This window comes from Sapajus apella, unplaced genomic scaffold (genome assembly GCF_009761245.1).
Source record: "Sapajus apella isolate SASKATOON/1434 unplaced genomic scaffold, GSC_monkey_1.0 scaffold26, whole genome shotgun sequence".
Taxonomy (NCBI): domain Eukaryota; kingdom Metazoa; phylum Chordata; class Mammalia; order Primates; family Cebidae; genus Sapajus; species Sapajus apella.
This window is the reverse complement of record NW_022436966.1, coordinates 4,608,139-4,627,606: the sequence shown is the minus strand read 5'-3', so window position 1 is coordinate 4,627,606 and position 19,468 is coordinate 4,608,139. Positions and strand designations below refer to the sequence as shown.

General features: G+C 39.3%; 1 protein-coding gene across 2 annotated transcripts in view; it reads left to right on the top strand.

The window, feature by feature from the left end:
• The window catches only part of ANTXR1 (ANTXR cell adhesion molecule 1), a 268,927-nt gene that overhangs the window by 19,226 nt on the left and 230,233 nt on the right, over positions 1-19,468 (top strand). For both annotated transcript variants that reach the window (XM_032291881.1, XM_032291882.1), the window contains exons 2-3: positions 6,905-6,976; positions 11,536-11,607. In XM_032291881.1, the coding sequence (XP_032147772.1) occupies positions 6,905-6,976; positions 11,536-11,607 (144 nt within the window). The remainder of the gene's footprint in view (positions 1-6,904; positions 6,977-11,535; positions 11,608-19,468) is intronic.

Here is a 19,468-nt window from a genome sequence, read left to right as displayed (position 1 = left end):
TTTAGAGTTCTCCTGGTATGTATATGGTGTGTGTGTGTGTGTGTGTGTGTGTGTGTGTGTGTGTGCGCGCGCATGTGCCTGTTGAAAAAAGGCAGAGTGGAGTTGAAAAGAGTACATATTTTGCTGTAATCTCTTTTTGATCATTATCTACAGAAAAGTACGTTTTACATCTTGACACAGTACATATACAATACTTACATGTAACTGAACAAATGTTACACATATTCTTTTTGTTACCGTATGCAGTATATTCTGGTATTTCTATTCTATTCTATTTTTTAATGTTGGCAATATCCCATGAAATTGCTTCCTCAAATCACTAGTAAGTTGCATTCTGAGGCTTAAAAATTATTGTTTCCGTAGGCATCAGTTACATATACTAATGGGACATTCCATTACAAGTCAGCCGACTGGCACTGGGCATCATGTACTGGAGTCTCTATGACAGACAGGAGCAGGGTGGGTGGCCCCAACTCAAAGTCCAGTGCTCAGTGACTTGGTTTGGGTCTGTATTGGTGTCTAACGAAGTTGGAGTGAAGGCAAGAGTCAAGGTCAAGCTTTGTGAGCAAAAGGGAGGCGTGGCTGTGACTCAAATCAGTAATAGGAGGACAAGGCCCAAAGGCCTGGGCCAGGTTTAAGACTCCAGGCAGCCAGAGGACAGGGGGGCAAGGCTAGGAGAAAGGAGAGGAAGACATTGCCCTCAGATTATTGTTAAATTACTTCCAAGGGTCTAATATGTAAAGAGCAGAAGCAAAATAAGAACTCCAAATCTCATTTTAACTTGTTTTCTGAAGTGCAATATTTTTCCTGGAGGAAGCTGGGGAGGGAGCACAACAGCAAGTGAACACAGGGTCTTTGACAGCAGAACTAAGTGTGGGTCCCAATTACATGCACCTGAAGCTGCTGAACGTATCTGTATCCTTTCAGGATTGGCTGGGGACCCAAGTGGGTCACTGAGGACATCAGTGACTTCAACCGGGTGGGGCTAAGGAAAAGTAGAAATTGACAGTTTTATCATTTCCATCCTTAGAACTGCTCTGCCCTTCCAGGATTAAAAGACTCCTCGGTGATGGTTTCAACTGCAAACTTTCTTTTTCCCTTTTATTCTATTCTAATCTATGTGCAAAAGAAGGGAGGATAATTTAAACTCAATTTGGCCAACTTGATTCTTTCTGACTCTGGTTGTATGTGTGGCTAATGGAAAGAGCCTGTGTTTTCTAAGGAGCTTAACCACAGGGAGGTTTGGAAACTTGCATAAACAGAAAAGAATGCACTTCAGAGAACAAGTCAGAATGAGATCTGGAGTTCTTATTTTGCTTCTACTCTTTGCATATTAGACCCTTGGAAGTAACTGAACAAAAATCTGAGGGGAATGCCAGGTTGCATGCAGAATCCTGCACTGGGAACACCCAGTGAGTGCAATGTCACAAAAATGTCTTGACTTCTTATCATGTTCCAAACACAAGAGAGAGCACAGAAAAACAAAATAAGCAAGACACTCTGGAACTGCTTTCAGAAGCAACCTTCTGAGTCTAGTAGTGAAGACTAGTGGCTTTCCCTCCCCATGGTCTGGTGAGCCTTCTCCAAGGCCAAGTCAGATGATAGTATGGGAGGGCATTGACTCTGGTTTTGAGTGGCCCCAAGTGTATTGAAACAATCTTCAAGCACAGAACTCTGTAAGACTGCCTTCAAGCAGAATTCCTAGGAGGTTACTTGAATTCCAAATTCTGCTGAGATTTGTGCAGTGAAACAGAGGCACAAAATCCCAAGAAGGGGCCTGGACCTGTGTACCATTCTGAGTCCAAGCTGGCCTGTGATAGCCTTCAGGGGCTAGAACTGCATTTTAGTTAGGATTTAGGGGAGTCAAAATTAAGGGCCTTTACATCCACTGATTTCTAGGGTATGGCACTGCAACTCTGACTACAGTTTGCCCAGCAGTTACATGTTAAAGACAATTCTGAAAAAAAAAAAAATCTACAGCAGTGTACAGTGGAACATTTTCTAGTACTATTTAGGCTTAGAAGTTTTTTTATTTCTACCTTGCATCTTTGGTAATAATGGCTGGGTGGGCCATACTGTCTAAAGATGGTATCAGGATTCCATAGCCAGAGTTTAAGGTCATTAACTCACAAAGATACTGACATGATAAATGGCATGTTCTAAACATTGTAGAGTGGAAAGAAACTGGGATTGGATCCACTCTCTGCCATTATCCCTAGCCAATACCTGGTCGTGACCGGGAGTCCACTGAGGTCTTCAGGATTGAGAGGAAGCCAAGGGTCTGAACTACCCTGAGTCAATTATTCTGGCAGTAGCCACTAGGGCAGTTTCCAAACCAGAAAATCAGTCACAAGGCCAAGTGCAGGTGAGACATGCATGTTTCAACATAAAGTCCAAACTGAGTAATATACCCAGCAAATTTATCCCTATGAGAGAAGGGGGTAGGGTGGGGGTCTGGTTGAGGTCCCAGTGGTCAGGGATAGGAAGTCAGCTGGAATCGATGGGTGGTGGTGAGACAGGGGAGAGGACTGTGGCATCAGGCAGGTAAGCCTCCTGCCACTGGGGACTTGGGTTAAAGAAATATAAGCAGCAGCCCCTAACACGCTCACTGCCATGCTGAAACCATAAGCAGCGGACATAGGGCTCTTTCTTTTTCCAAGGAGTGGTTTGGTCTTCGGATAGGACAATGAATGCATGTGTGGGTTAAGACGGTTCAGAAATAAAGAGTAGAAGGAGTCCAAACTGCAGATCGAGATAACCCTTTACTCCCTTTTTCCTTTGGTAGCTGAGGCTCCTTGGAATCCCAGGGTAACCCAGAGAAGGCAAACCCAGCTTGGTTCCTAGAATCTTAGAAGGTTGTTTTTACCTTTGATGCTTGACGAAGCAGGCTTTGTACATCTTGAGTGTGGCTCAAAGGGTGTATAATTTGGGCAACGCTTAAATAATTGTGTAAAGAATGATCACTTTTATATATGAAGTGACAAACCCCAGCAGTGACAGGTTGGGAGGAGCAAGCCTGTCAATGCCTCCTTGCCTCCAGTTTTGTCTAGAGATCTCATTTTATTGTCTTCTTCAGAAAATTCAGCTTTGGCCCATTAGCAAGACAGTTTTTGAAGGATGTAAACTTTTCTCAACACCCAAGGATATATTTTGAATCTTCCCCTATATCTAGCATCAACAAATCAGGTCAACATCAAAATTATATAAATTTTACATCAGTCAGATAGAAGTATAGTGAAAATGACATGTTTTAAGATAGTTGAAAGTGTGAATTATCATTGAGTGACTCTCTTTAATAAGTAAAGGAATACAGAGTGACTCTCTTTAATAAGTAAAGGAATATAAACTAATTTGTGGCTGTGAAATAGGGCCACTCCTTGAGAATAAGGAAATAGTAACCCAAAAAGGAATTACGTCAAACCCTTGCTCCTTAACAGGGAGTCAATAATAGTTTCCCAATTCTAGTTGAAGTTTCTATTTCACTAACACATTGCTTCTCCTCCCAGTATAATTTCCTTATTTTATTTAATTTTTTTATTTCTGTGAGTACATAGTGGGTGTATATATTTATAAGGTACATGAGATGTTTTGATACAGGCATGCAATGTGAAATAAGCACATCACATAAAATTGGGTACCCGTCCCCTCAAGCATTTACCCTCTGTGTAACAAACAATCTGATTATACTTTTTAAGTTATGCTTATATGTACAATTAAGTTATTATTTATTATTATTGACTATGGTCACCTTCTTGTGCTATCAGATACTAGGTCTTATTCATTCTTTCTAATTGTGCTTGTACCCATTAACCATACTCCCAATATAAATTCCTCCTGGCATAAATTCTTTACTAATGAGGAGATTAGACATGGGATAGAGAAGGTTTGGAGATTCCTGTCTAATCAGTAGACATCTTTCCCTACCCCTCAGTAACCCAGATTTCAAAGACGAATTTTCCTGGTTGTATGGACCAAAACACAGCATTGCATTTCAGAAGTGGCCACTAATGGCCAGTCTTCAAGGAAATCTCTTGATTCTCATAAAGACTGGGATTAGCTTATAGCCAGTCATGTGGTGTGTCTTCTGAGGCACCTGAACAGCATTGACCATCTCTGCCAGATCACCACCCAGGACCCCCAGGGCCAGAGGATCTACCCCATGGCTGAAGGATAGCAGCCTGGACCAGTCTATGTGACTTGAAGTACACAAGTGAATCCTGTCCAGGAGGTTGGCCAGGTCTTTATGAAAGATTTCTAAAGCTTTAAGCCCAGGGCTAGGATATGCAATTTTGGTGAGCTCATGGGAGACTCTAGCTGCCATTCAGCTCGGAGATCTATTAATGATCATGCAGGCCCAGTCACCAAGGAGCTAGCTATGCCCTAAAATCAGTGACCCATCTGGGAAGGCTTCTTAGTTCACATAAGTCACAGGAATTGGAGAGAGCCATCTGAGTCCCAGACCCAGGATGTTTATCCAAGCCAAGGTGGAATAGGTGAGGCCCAGTTGGCAAAAGATCCAGAGAGGTTTCCATGAGCAGTAGAGGCTTTTCCTCTTCATGCTTTTCTTTTTTCATTCAATAAACAGATAGTGCTTGGGGGGCAAATTTCTTTTAGACCGATTGCCACTAGTATCAAGGGATGCTGGCAGAGAGGTGGACACAGTGGCCCTGAGAGCATAAGGCAGGGGCAGTGAGTCCTATCTGTGTTGATCAAAAGCAACAGGGAGAGACCGAGCTGAGTCTTGAATGAAGAGTTAGTTGCCACTGTCGACAATGAGTATCCCAAGCAGAGGGAGTATGTATAAAGGCTGAGCGAGCAGAATTGACAAAGGGGTGCTTTAGACAGGAGGTGACCCTAGTATGCCTCTTCCAGATTCCTTCCCAATCTCCCCAGCTCCTTACTTCTTCTCTGTTGGCTCCATGGTGCTGCACCATGAAACTGCTCGCTCTTCCCCAATTTCTGTGTTTTACACCAAGAATGGTCTTTCCCCCCTTGTCTTCCTCACAAGTTTCTACCTGCCCTTCAACCAACCCCCTTCACAGCCTGCACAGGCACAAAGAATCGTTCCCTTTTCTTTTCTCCAAATGCACAGTCCTCAACTGCAGCACTTTCATAACAGGTTACATGTTAATTCTTCTGTCTTCCTCACTCAACTCTGAGCTTTTGGGGGGAAAGCACCATTTGTTAGCCATCTCTGCACTTTAGGCAGCTAGAATAGTGCAGGTTGATGTTATTTTTTATAGTTAATAAGAAATATGAAATCCCCAGTATAATCTTCCTACCTCTGGTTATGCCAAATATCATCTCAAATTAGCCAAAGTGGGGTTCAAGATGAGCACACGAAAATATAATTATAATGAATATTTCTTGTATGAGGAGAAGGACCCAGAATTGAATCCCACTGACGCTTCTGTTATATCATGTATTATGTACATACGGTCATTATGGCTGGTAGAGCAAGCTCTCTTACCTTGTTCTTCCTTTTCAGAGTTGCTTTGACTACTTTTAGACCTTTAATCTTTATCTTATTTTTAAAATCAGTTTTTATGTTTCACAAAAAATCCTCTCAGATTTTTTCCTAGAATTAAGTTTTAGATTAATTTGAGGAAAGTGAGACACCCTTTTGACACAGAGTAGTGGCATGACCATAACATATTTTACTACTTTTGTTCAGGTCAGAGAGATATATTATTTCTGGATATGGGATAAAGAAAAATAAATTGTCCTCCTAGAAATGGAATACACCCAATTAAAATGAGAATTCTTGTGACCTTCGTTCCATGAAAAGAAAGGCAAAAAGTCCTCTTAAATATCTATAAAATAGTTTGAGACAAAGAAAAAACAGCAACAAATAACTCTCTGGATGTTAAAATTGTGAGTGAGTAAACAAAAAATAAAAATCATCATAAATCGGTGGAAAATGTTTGCAGTACAAAATGTCAGAGCACAAAGAACAAACTCTAACCTCAACAGTTATTAGAATGGCAAGCAGAAATGCAGAGCTCTCCTGAAATGGATCCTTAAGTGAAAGGGAGGAGGCACCACAGCTACTGAAGAGTGGGTTCAAATAGAAAAAGACTAATAGGAGCCATTGCAACAAACTGAATATGAGCACTATGGAAATATAAGCTGATTGAAGCAGTAGGAAATAGTACCTGTGAAGCAGAAGTCAAACTTGGGAAATAAAGAAGCCCGTTTCCAAATCTTAAAATCCTATGATTCCATATGTCCTAGGGAAACAGTTTCCCTCTTGTCGCTAAAAGGATTCCTTTTTCGTATAATGCAAAGCTGTGTCATTTTTCTTCTTTCGTTTATTAATATGACTAAATTAGATTTCCTTAAATGTTCAACTATCACTACCTTCCTGAAATAAACTTCATTAATAAATTATTATTCTTTTGGATTCCTGCTGGATCCATTTCATTAATATGCTTTACAGATTTTGCATCTATATTTACAAATGAAGTTGGACTCTTTGGGGAGGGGTTGTGTTTATCATTGCGCGTGTTAATTTCATTTAAATGAATTGGAATAGTTTTTCTTTCCTAATCAGAGAAAAATTGAATAGCACAAAAATAGCTGTTTCTCAAAGATGTGAAACTTACTTGTGAATCTCTTTAGGCCCAGGGTTTGTTGTTGCTGTTGTTTTTCAGGGCTTGGGTGTGTGGATTTGGGGGAGGGTGGCATGAGGTAGAGTGAGGGGAGTTCTTTTATAACATTTTAAAGAACACTAACAGAAAGTCAAAACAGCCTTTCAAATAATTTCCAAAGTTACCAAAGTTTCAGGTAATGAGTCCAGTTAATGGAGAGCTCAAATGTAAAATATTAGAATGTGAAGATAAATAATATAAGATAAAGACAAGTGACCACCTGAGTCAAGCAACATCTGCTTTTGTTTTCCTAGATCAGGAAGTGTGCTGCACCACTGGAATGAAATCTATTACTTTGTGGAACAGCTGGCTCATAAATTCATCAGGTGAGAAACGCTATGAATTTGCTTCACTTGTAGTTCTCTGTCATGAGTCAAACCAGTCATGTTTGCTATTTTATTAATAGCAAATACTATATACTTTGGGGATGTTTTTCAACTAAGGTGGGCTCTCAGATCTTGGACCAGAGACTGTTTACTTTGTTTTCATCTTTGCCACATTTTAGAGTAACTTTTGGCTTTATGTTTTTGGGAGGAATCAAATATGGTTATGAGACCAAAAATATTTAGCATTCTCCTTTCTCTGTTGAATAGCATATTCTTATTACCTTTAACATTTTTCTTGCACGGTGCATCATGCTGCAGCAATTGGTATATCTTAGCTGGACTCACGTGTAGGAAGTACAGTGTGTAGGATGAAGTATTCATCCTGGATTGCCCAGAAATTTCCCAGTTTTAGCACTGAAAGTCTCACATCCTAGGAGGAACGCTCCTTAGTCCTGAGCAAAATGTGACAATTGGTCACTAAATACACAATTGGTATACTATCAGGTAGAATCCTCTGAGCATTTTCAACACCACTTTCCCAGGCAAGACAATGCAATTTCAAACATAGTCACTGCAAATATCATGGGAGTCTTGGACTTTCCAGGGAGTATGGAGGCTCACTAGTAAAGGAAATGAGGCCACTTTGCCCCTCTGTGTGCAGCCTCCAAGGGATAACACAACAGTAATAGTTTTCATGGAGTGCTTGACACAAGTTGTCAACGTCTTCAGTAAAATTGGTCTGATCATCGTAAATTCTAACACAGCTCCACTTCATGCTGATGTCCTCCATAGAGTCTTCCAGTTGATCAGAGTGACCATAAAGTTCTTCTTTGAATAAGTCACCAGGCTGGAGTGCAGTGGCATGATCTTGGCTGACTGCAACATCTGCCTCCCAAGTTCAAGCCATTCCCCTGCCTCAGCATCCTGAGTAGCTGGACTAAAGTTGCATGCCACCATGCCCAGATAATTTTTTGTATTTTAGTAGAGATGGGGTTTCACCATGTTGGTAAGGATGGTCTCAATCTCCTGACCTCATGATCCACCTGCCTCAGCCTCCCAAAGTGCTGGGATTACAGGTGTGAGCCACCGTGCCCAGCCAAGTAAGGTTCTTTATCTCAGAATACAGGTTATCCTCTAAGCCCTGGGTAGTGACAGACAGGTTCCCCTCAAATTCAGCTATTGACCTCAACACATACCTATCTGCCTAATTGGAGGGAAAGGGTTAGGAGGTGGCTTGTCTTGTTATGCCAAAAATTGGAAGGTACAGCAGGAAGCATCTAAACCCAGATGATAGGAAAAACAGATGCTGAGAGGACAGAAGGGAGAAAAAAGTACATGGGTGGTGGTAGAAAATGTATTAAAGGATCATAGAAACTAAGAATTGAAAGGAATGACTTCCCATCCTATCCTAGGAGGCATTGTGTAACTCTCTACTTGAATACCTCTGGTGAAAAATCACTGCCTTTTGAGGCAAAAGTCCAATAGTCGGACAATTCCAGTTTTCATAAATCTTTTTGTCATTAAGCCAAGATGTCCTTTCCTCACTCGCAGCCATTGGTCCTTTAGAGTGATATAAAACAAGTCTGCCTCCACACCCTTTACAGTATCTGCTCTGTCTCTAATTGCTCTTCTGGACTTCTGCTCCCTCTGAAGCGGAGGAGTCTAGTGGAATAGGCTTTGAAGTCAGGCAGATGTGAGTTTGAATCTGAGTTCCATTGTGCAGCTATAGCAATTAACCAACCATGGCTGAAGCCTAGATTATATATGAGGCTTATAAGAGAAAACATGTGCAAGCCAACTAGTCCATCACCTGGCTTAGAATGGGCCCACAACATCTTTTCAGTTCCTTCAGCAATTCCAGACTCTTCACTGTCTTAGAATCAAAAAATTGTGGGCAGGGGCAAGGGAGGGGATTAAGAGAACACTTGATCCATTTCCTGTGCTTTATACATGAAGAAACTGAGGACCGGGGAGGTTGACATGGCTTAATCCAGACAAGGCACCCTTCTCTGGTTGTCTCTGCTAACCCTACTTGGCCATGGAGCCCCTCAAAGTGTAGAACCAAGAGCTTGCCACACACAAACTCCACGAGGTAGAGGCTGGGCTGTAGTCTGATGACATTCACAGCCCAAGTGCCCATAACAGTGCCAGATACATAGTCCATGCTCAGTCAATATGGGCGACTGGATGAATGGGCGATTTTCATTTATTTATTCATTTTAATAAAAAGTCTAAGGCAGCTGGGACTGTAGGGGAGAAATTCATTCGATAACAGTGGCTAATGTCAGTACAAGTACATCATTTCTAATCTCAGTGGGATTTTTGACATTTTAAGTCATTTTATTTATCTTTATTCTGACCCTTGGTCATTTTTCTGATAATGATTCTAATGCTTTGCCATTTCCTCAAGCCTTCAATCTACACCTCACACCCATCACTCTTAGCAAAGAACCTCACCTCCTACTTCACCAAGAATCCAGCAAGCAGTAGACATGTTCAAGTTCCAATCTACTCCTAAAAGATGCATATATGTCCTTCCCACTAGCCTCTGAGATCCAAGTTTCCCTCCTATGTAAGGCCAACCTCTCCATTTTAGTCCAGTTTTATCCCATCATCTCCCATCTCCTCCAGGTCTTTGTTTCTGTCTTGTATTCTTCTCTACTTCTCCCCTGGCTCCTTCCCCACAGTCTACAAACACAGACTAATCTCTCCTGCCCCTCGTCCCAAAAAAGCAATGGCAGTGAATCTCTTGCTTTTGTCTTCCTATAGATGGGACCCTATTTCTTTACTGGTTTCTCACTCACATGTCTTTGAAGACTGGTCATCTGCGTGTCCATCCTTCTCATTCATTCCTTAACCCAATGCTCTCTGGTCCTCATCCCCACCCTTCACTGCTTGCTCTCACCAAGTTCACTAACGGATGACCCAGAGGAAAAATCCAGGAGCACTTTGCAGCCCTTAGTCCACTGGATATAGGGGTCTCAGTGGATGCATACTTATCCTTCCTTGAAACTCTCTCCTCCACTGGCCCTTGTTCTGCTTCCATCTCACTGGCCTCAGCCAGCCCTTCCCACGCTGCTGGTGGTTTTCTATTTGGCTCACTTCCCTCCTCACTGCTGACGCTCTCTCTGAACAACTCTGTCCACATCAGTACGCTGAGGACTTCCAAATTATGCCTCTAGCCTAGACTCATATGCCAGTTGCCTCTTGGAGACCTTTGCTTTCCACATTTAAAGTTTATTATTTCCAGAGCTGAACTTGATGGAAGCGGTACAGTATAGAATGTGGCAGTTAGGAGCCCAAGTTCTAGGACACAGTGTCTGCTGCCCCAGTACTGGTGAAGTAGTTACAGGCAGCACGGGGTCATGAACAGAAAACTGAAGTCTGTTTTAGGGACCAATATTCAATTCCCCAGGTATTGCCTGCGCTGCATCAAATGTTGAACATCACGCAACGGGCTTCCAAAGATGCATCAGGCACATGGTAATAAATGTAGAGTTTATCCTGGAGGCAGTAGGAGCCACTGGAAATTTTATACCAGTTAAGTGACAGGGTATAATTTTTGTTTTAGGAAAATAATTCTGGGAGCAGTGTGAAGAGTGAATTGGAGCAAAGAACGCTCCTAGGCAAGACACCAGCTAGGAAATTGTAGTGGTCAGACAATTGAGGCCAGGATCTTAAGTTAAGAAATGGGAAGTGAGGCAGGTTCGAGAAACACTTGGGGAACTGGAACTATAAGTTTCAGAGCCCGATGAGGTGTGGGAGGTTATTTCATTGTGAAGAAATAGATTGATATTATCACAGAAGAACAAGTTGAATACACAGAACGGCACTGCACTACTGAATCGCTGCAGTCTGGTGGTCCATCTTGCAGATTGAGAAACAAATTCACCCTCAGGTGAGAGTGCTTCTGCCTCCAGAGTGTGACTCTTACATTAAGAATGCTCCTGAGCACTGCCATATAAAAACCATGCCAATTTATTCATTAATAATGCTGCCAAATGGAATAGATATTCTTATGACCAGTCAGCACATTCTCTCCTTAGAGGATAACCTCCTTGGGAAGCCAAGGAGAAATTAAAAGTTGATGGTGATTCCACTTTCAGATCAAAGGAAGTTTGTTATATGATGTTAATGGCTGATGGCATCAAGCTGCAACTCATCATTAGAGAATACACCAGACTACTGTGGAAACATTATCAAATTTTGTCTATTGGGATCCCCTTTTATAGACACCATACAGACTGGTCCCCTGTTGGAACACACTTCTTCAAACAGAACCCAGGGCAACAAGGAAGTTTATCATTCTAACTTGTAATCCACACTCCCCGAGCAGAAGCAGCCTCCAAGAAGACCCAGAGTATCTTCTCTTTGACCTATACTTCAAGTACACTGCTGGCTAATTAACACCTGCAATGCCAGCCTTAGAGGCCCCCTGTGCATTCAGGGTCATCAGCTCTGGCAACCATGATAGAGCAGGAGGGACAGGGAGGGAGCCTGAAGGGAGTGGCATGCACAGTCTTATTATCTGTCCTCATAGAGCTTCTTTTCCTTTCCAGCCCACAGCTGAGAATGTCCTTTATTGTCTTCTCCACTCGAGGAACAACCTTAATGAAACTGACAGAAGACAGGTAAGCATACTTCTCATCCCTGTTGTTAAAAAGTCAATCACCCCATTCAGAAAACAGGAGTTTCTGATCCCTTATTAACAGAAGGAGAAACTGAGGCCATATCACCTTCCTGAGAATAGCAAACAACCCAGACCAGACCCAGCCTCCACATTCTTTCCAGTTTACCTTGCTGTCTTCTGTTTAACAGAGAATCATAAAATCCAAGACACTTGTGTGACTTGCCTTCAATATTGGCCAAGGAGGTTAAGAAGCTCTGAGGAGGTGTCTCTAGCCATCTCAAGATGCCTCATCTTGCTCAGTCTTCAGACAATGCCATCCTTTATGCAGAGATGTCTTTTGTTCAGCGATGGGGAGCTAAACACCCCTCTTATCTGTTCTTCACATCCTGCTACAACCCAGGACTTCCTAGTGCAGCTTCATGCTGGCTTACATGCTCCCTGCATGAGAGTTTGGCCAAGAGACCAGGTTCACACATCACTTGCAGGTATTTTGTGTGTTAATGCCTGCAGCTTCTGGGAAGTTGAAGGGGGCAGAGGGGTCAGGTATTTATAAACACTATCAGAATGCCAAGGCTTCTAGACCCGTTTTGGTTTGTTATGCTTGTTGGAATTAGTCATTCTCTGAATCTAATTGGAACTAATTTTTGTGTGCCTTAACTTCACTTCTATTTTCCTGTTCTGAAGATAAGACAGAGGGTAGAGTCCCTGGTTTGCTGGAAGCAGCATTTCATATGGGTCAAATGTGCATCAAACAACAGCCAGAAATGCCTTGCTGAAGGCTGTGTGGGTTTCATGCAGCGACTGCTTGGCCTAGGTCAGCTGGCAAAGCATAGCGTGGTTCACGAACACACCCCCAACCTTATCAGCCTATGGAAGAGATGTGGGCCAGAGCTCTCTGAAACTCTTTCTCAGGAGACTGGCTAAAAGAATCAGGCTTTCAGATCTTCCAAGCTAGTACTGCTTCTGAAATATACGACTTGGCAGTGTTTTAGTTGAGCACAGAAATTTATATTTTTCTATCTCACTTGATCTTCACAATATCCGTATAAAACAGTTAAGGGTCCATTAATATACGTGTATAATAATTGAAAAACCTTATAGAATTAAGAAAAACTTGTTCAAAAGCAAGACATGAATTGGCAAAGACTTTCATTTCAGCAAAAGATTTTGGATAAATCAAAAGAAATAATATCAAAGATGTACAGCTGATCCTTAAACAACATTTTGAACTGAATGGGTCCACTCATACATGGGTATTTTTTAACCAAATGCAGATCAAAAATACGGTATTCACGGGATGCAAAACCCACATATATGGAGGGCTGACTTCTAGTATCTGCAGGTTCTGCAGGACTGACTGCATGGATTTTGGTATGCTCAGGGATCATGAACCAATCCTCTGCCTATAGTGCGGAATGACTGTATCTGTATTTAGTTCCTGAGATCAAATACACATAGGGTAAAACTATGAGAAGATGAAAAAATAGAATGGAAAATAAATATAATGTGTTAAGATACAGTAAAGAAGCTACAATTAGACTAATAATGCCTACCATTTGTGTCTTTTATCTGCAAAGCACTTTACATACCATTTTTTATTTATCCTCATATAACCATTGTACTCTATTTTCTAATGGGAAGGAACTATGCAGTCATTTGAATCATTGTTTCATATATGCGTTGTTTTTCTCTAACTGCTTTCACAGTTTCTTCTTTTTTAGTTCTTAGCAGTTTGATTATGTGTGGGGGCATGGACTTCTTTCAGGGTACCCAGTTTTGAATTTGCAAAGCTTCTTGAATCTACAAACATGTCTGTCACCGTATTTGGAGAGTGTGCGGCTACTTGAGTTGGGGGACAGAAATTCTGGACCTCATGATACTGTGGTCATTTTTCTTGGTTTTAATTTTCTTCCCCAGTCCACCAATTTTGTTTACTTTCCAGTGAACTTGGTTGCTTTTTCTGTTGTAATAAGCAGGCGATATAGGCAGTAGCAAGTATACTCTATCTTGGTTGCTATTACTTGAGTTTTACAGATAGGGACACTGAGGTTCAAAAAAGTTTACATAACCTGCCGAGGTTATTCCACCAAACTAGTATTCTGATTCTGGATTCTAAATTTGGTCCAACTCCTGTAATTTGTATTGTATCATATTGCTCTTCCAAGACTTCCTGGCTTCATCAGTTTAAACAGTTGACACATTGTAACAAATTTTGCAGGTCACTTTATTAGTATAACAGAGTGTACAATATCAATTTAAGTACTGTTAGAGTAAAATAATGTTAACTACTACCTATGATTCCCTGGAAACTCCAGAAATAGTCTTGTTCTTACATTAATTGAAATACTTCAAGTGTGTCATCATTTGGAAATGAGACCATGTCAAGAAGTTCAACTATTCATTTGAAAGAATACATGCTCAATTTAATCAAATGCAATTTTGCCATCTGTCAAGATGGTGATATTTTTTCTTTTACCTACTAGTACAGTGAATGTCATAAAAATCATTTTTAAATAATGAATCATTCTAGTATTTCTATATACATCTGGTTATGATATATTCTTTTAATATATATCTGAATTCTGTTTTTTTATATTATTCAGAAATTTAGCACCGCTATTTATAATTGCAATTGGGCTGTCATTGTCCTTTCTATTTCCACCTTTTCTCATAATATTTTTGATTCTTTTTTATTTAAATTGTTTTTCTTCTAAAATTTATTATGATGTAAGGTACAAGGTCAATGTCCAGTGTTTCCCCGATTGATTAGCCAGTTCTTCCCACCATTGCATAATAATCTTTTACCAACAACTTGAATAGTTAAACTCTTTGCTAGGCTTGGGTTTATTACTGGGTTTTCTATTCTGTTCTGTTTTTCTGTTTGTTTCTATACTTGGATCACATTGTTTTAATTAGTTTTAACATCTGGAGGATGAGTCTATCCACATTTCTAATCTTGGGTGAAAATCTCCTTGGTCTTTACTGGATTTTTCCAACCATATACATGTTAAATAACTTTTTATGTTTCCAGATATCCCTGGGATTTTCACTCGAACTGTGTGAAAAACACAGATTAACTCAGCAGCAACGGCACTGCATTATTTTCTATACTTATTTCCTTATTTAGGGATATATCACATCTCATTTATGTCCCTCAGTGCAGTTTTGTTCTTTTCTTCAAATTAGTCTAATTGTTAACTTCTTTTCCCCAGGCATCTTAAAGTGTTGCTTTTATTGTGAAAGAAATGTTTTACTGTTGTATTTTCCAAATTGTCATTCTTCACTCTTGACTGGTGAACCTATAGTTTGTGATCCATGGGCTTCTATTGAACTCCATAAAATGATTTACAAAAATGTGCATGTCGGTGGGTTTTCTGTAGAAGAGGCCTACAGCCCCCATCCCCATCCCCTGCCAAAAAAAAAGCTTAAAAAATATTAATTTTGGGAAAAACAATAGGTTTCCAACAGGTTTTTTATAGATTTAGTTCTATTATTTTTATTATTATTTTAATTAAGAGGGTGTCTTGGTCTGTGACCCAGGCTGGAGTGCAATGATGTGATCTCGGCTTACTGCAACCTCCACCTCCCAAGTTCAAATGATTCTCCTGCCTCAGCCTCCCTAGTAGCTGGGATTACAGGTGCAGGCCACCACACCAGGCTAATTTTTGTATTTTAATAGAGATGGGAGTTTCATCATGTTGGTCAGGCTGGTCTCAAACTCCTGACCTTAAATAATCCGCCTACCTCAGCCTTCCAAAGTGCTGGGATTACAGGTGTGAGCCACCATGCCTACTCTCTTATCCCCGCACTTTAATAAAACATTTTCTTAGTTCTAGTAGTTTTCCAGTTAATTTAACAATTTTATTCATCAAAGTATACATATTTTCTAACATCCATGGATACTAAATAAAATTTGATCATGTTGTAGTCCACCAACAAACATTAATAAGCTAAAAAATAGAAAGTATATAAATTGAATTTTTAAAACCTGCCGACTCTGGAAATTGAGAAAAGGGTAAACAAAATGTGAAAATTGTGAAACCCTTTTCCTAAATCATCCTAAATTAAAAATAGTAAATATAGCTATTAAAAAATTAACAATATTAAGAACAGGACATGTCAAAACTATATCAGATTTAAAGTATAATTTATACTATTAAAGCTTTTCTTATTTAGAAAGAAATAAAGTATAGTGGATAATCTTTTTTGTTTTTTTGAGATAGAGTCTCGCTCTGTTGCTCAGGCTAGAGTGCAATGGTGAGATGTCAGCTCACTGCAACCTCCACCTTCCGGGGTCAAGGGATTCTTGCCTTCCTAGTAGCTGGGATTACAGGTGCACACCAACATACGCAACTAATTTTTGTATTTTTAGTAGAGATGGTGTTTCACCATGTTGGCCAGGCTGGTCTCGAAATCCTGGCCTCAAGTGATCAGGCTGTCTTGGCATCCCAAAGTCCTGGGATTATAGGTGTGAGCCACCATGCTGGGCAATTATCTTTTATTTTGAGAAGCCAGAAAAACTTGCAATGTAAGAAGCAGGCAGAATTAATAATAGTAAAAAAATAAAATAATGAATCGTAAAATTTAAAAGTATATAAAACAGAACTTATGAATAAATATAAGAAACCATTAGGTAATTTGAATGGGGCAAATAAGAGAAAAGAAAATAGCTTTACATGACTGTAGGAAAGGAATATAACCAAAGATACGGAAGAGCTTTTGAAAATGAAAAAGATAGGTGATAAATTTAAAATGTCAACATATTAGTAATTTCTACCATTTCTCAAGGTAGAAAACATGATAAAAACAATAACACAAAAAGCTGAGGTAACTGTCAAAGAGCTTCTTCAATCATAATTTAAGTTTTGATAGTTTTCCTCTGAGTTGTATCAAATTTGGAACAAACATTTGCTTTCTATATTAGTTAAGCAATTCTGCAGCTTATAGAAAGATTGCCTGCTCATTTTTCCAAGCTCATGTAATCCTTTTACTCCCAACCTGATAACGATTGTATGAAATAAAGCCCCAGAATACTCTCACTATTAAATATTGATGATTAATGTCTTCCAGCTTATATTAAATTAAATAAACACCATAAAACATAGCAAACCATGTTAAAGTTTATTCTAGGAATGTAAGTTTGGTGTTTCATTAGGATTGATTGATTAGTTAATTTATTATACAGCACACCCTGTTGCCCAGGCTGGAGCGCATTGGTGTGATTATGCCTCACTACAGCCTTTACCTCCCAGGCTTCAATCAATCCTCTCACCTCAGCCTCCTGAGTAGCTGGGACCACAGATGTGTGACAACACGCCTGGCTAATTTTAATTTTTTTTTTATAGTGACAGGGTCTCCCTTTGTTGCTCAGGCTGGTCTTTGAACTCCAGGGCTCAACTGATCCTCCTACCTCAGCTTCCCGAAGTGCTGGGATTACAGGTGTGAGCCACTGTGCCAGGCCCATTAGGAGAGCTTTTGATTTCAAATTTTACTTTGAGAGGTCAAAGGAGATAGAAGAAAGACATAACTATTTTGATATGGCAAAAGGGTATTTAATATAACAACTATTACAGATAAATAATTTTTAATAATCTCACATTTGAAGAATCCTTCCTTAACATAGTAGATAAAATTTATGAAGTTAGCATCCAATACAATGCATAATTGTGAAACCCAACAGAGAATTAAAGTCTGAAAATTTTAGAATGTAAGAAGATACACAGGAAGACATACTAGCTATAAATATTAGACAAAAGAACAGAATTAATCACAGGTATTACAATCACCACATTGGAAAACCACTAAAGGTGGCAAAAAGATTATTTTATATTGACTAGAAGCACACTCCATAATGAAAACACACAGAAGCCAAGTAAGATGATATAAATTAGAAGGCAGTATGTGGGAAATGAAAATAAAGCAGTCATGGTGGAAAATGCAAAATGAGTATCTTCACAGATCAAGTAAACAAAAATATAAAATATTTAAAAATGTAATATTTCTTTTAAATTCTCCACATCCTCTCCAGCATCTGTTGTCTCCAGATTTTTTAATGACCACCATTCTAACAGGCATGAGATGGTATCTCAGTATAGTTTTGATTTGCATTTCTCTAATGACCAGTGATGATGAGCATTTTTTCATATGTTTCTTGGCCTCATATATGTCTTCTTTTGTAAAGTGTCTATTCATATCCTTTGCCCACTTTTGAATGGGTTTGTTTTTTTTCTTATAAATCTGTTTTGGCTCTTTGTAGATTCTGGATATTAGCCCTTTGTCAGATTGGTAGATGGCAAAAATTTTTTCCCATTCTGTTGGTTGCCAATTCACTCTAATGATTATTTCTTTTGCTTTGCAGAAGCTCTGGAGTTTAGTTAGATCCCATTTGTCTATTTTGGCTTTTGTTGCCAATGCTTTTGGTGTTTTAGTCATGAAGTCCTTGCCTATGCCTATGTCCTGAATGGTTTTGCCTGGGTTTTTTTCTAGGGTTTTTATGGTGTTAGGTCTTATGTTAAAGTCTTTAATCCATCTGGAGTGAATTTTAGTATAAGGTGTCAGGAAGGGGTCCAGTTTTCCGCTTTCTGCACATGGCTAGCCAGTTTTCCCGACACCATTTATTAAACAGGGAATCCTTTCCCCATTGCTTGTTTTTGTGAGGTTTGTCAAATATCAGATTGTTGTAGCTGTGTGACGTTGCCTCTGAGGGCTCTGTTCTGTTCCATTGGTCTATATTTTGGTTTTGGTACCATGCTGTTTTGATTACTGTAGCCTTGTAGTGCAGTTTGAAGTCAGAGAGTATGATGCCTCCAGCTTTGTTCTTTTTGCTTAGAATTGACTTGGCTATGCGGGCTCTCTTTTTGTTCCATATGAAGCTTAAGGTAGTTTTTTCCAGTTCTGTGAAGAAGGTCATTAGTAGCTTGATGGGGATAGCATTGAATATATAAATTGCTTTGGGCAGTATGGCCATTTTCACGATATTGATTCTTCCTAACTATGAGCATGGAATGTTTCTTCATCTGTTTGTGTACTCTCTTATTTGGTTGAGCAGCGGTTTGTAAAAATATGGAATGCTTCATGAATGACATGCTGAATTTCTTTTTAAGAATATTTGTATTGTATTTTCTAAACACATCAACAATGATTATTTAAACTTACTGTAAGATTTACTGATTTCATTGAATATATATGAATACCCACACATACATTCACACACATACTTCCTTTCCAGTACTTAAGTTTTAATTTCATATTTTTAATTCCTCAGTTTACTGAGTCTTTTTTTTAGGTAAGATTTTCCTGAAGAATATGTAAATATTAAGCCCTCTAAGTCCCTATTTATATGAGAAATTTTTGTGTTCACCTCCAGGTAAATATTTCCATTGAATATAAAGTTCTTATAGCTTAACTATCTTTCCCCTTAAATTTTCTAAAGACAGAGTCAACTTACAAGTATTAGAAAGGAAAGATGCCAATACAATACATTTCTCCTATGTGGGCAGCCTGTTTTCTCCTCCCAGCTGCTTATAGAATTTTTCTCTTTATCATACATTTCTTTTTTTAAATATTAACAGATTATTTCCAGGTGTACTCCTTTCATTAATTTCGTACAGTACTTCATATAGTACTTGAGTCATTCTATCTGAAGTCTTAATAAACTTTTTCAGCTTAAAACCTTTTTCTTCTATACCTTTTGTGATTAACATTTCTTCTGTCTATTCATTCAATTCTTGAATCTAACCAATATCTCTTTTATATTCTGAGTGTAATTTTTTAACTTTCTATCATTTTTCTTTGACAGCTGAGAGAATGTTCCATTCAGGTCCTGTAATTGCTAGTCTAAATTGTTTATTTTGTTTTTTGTT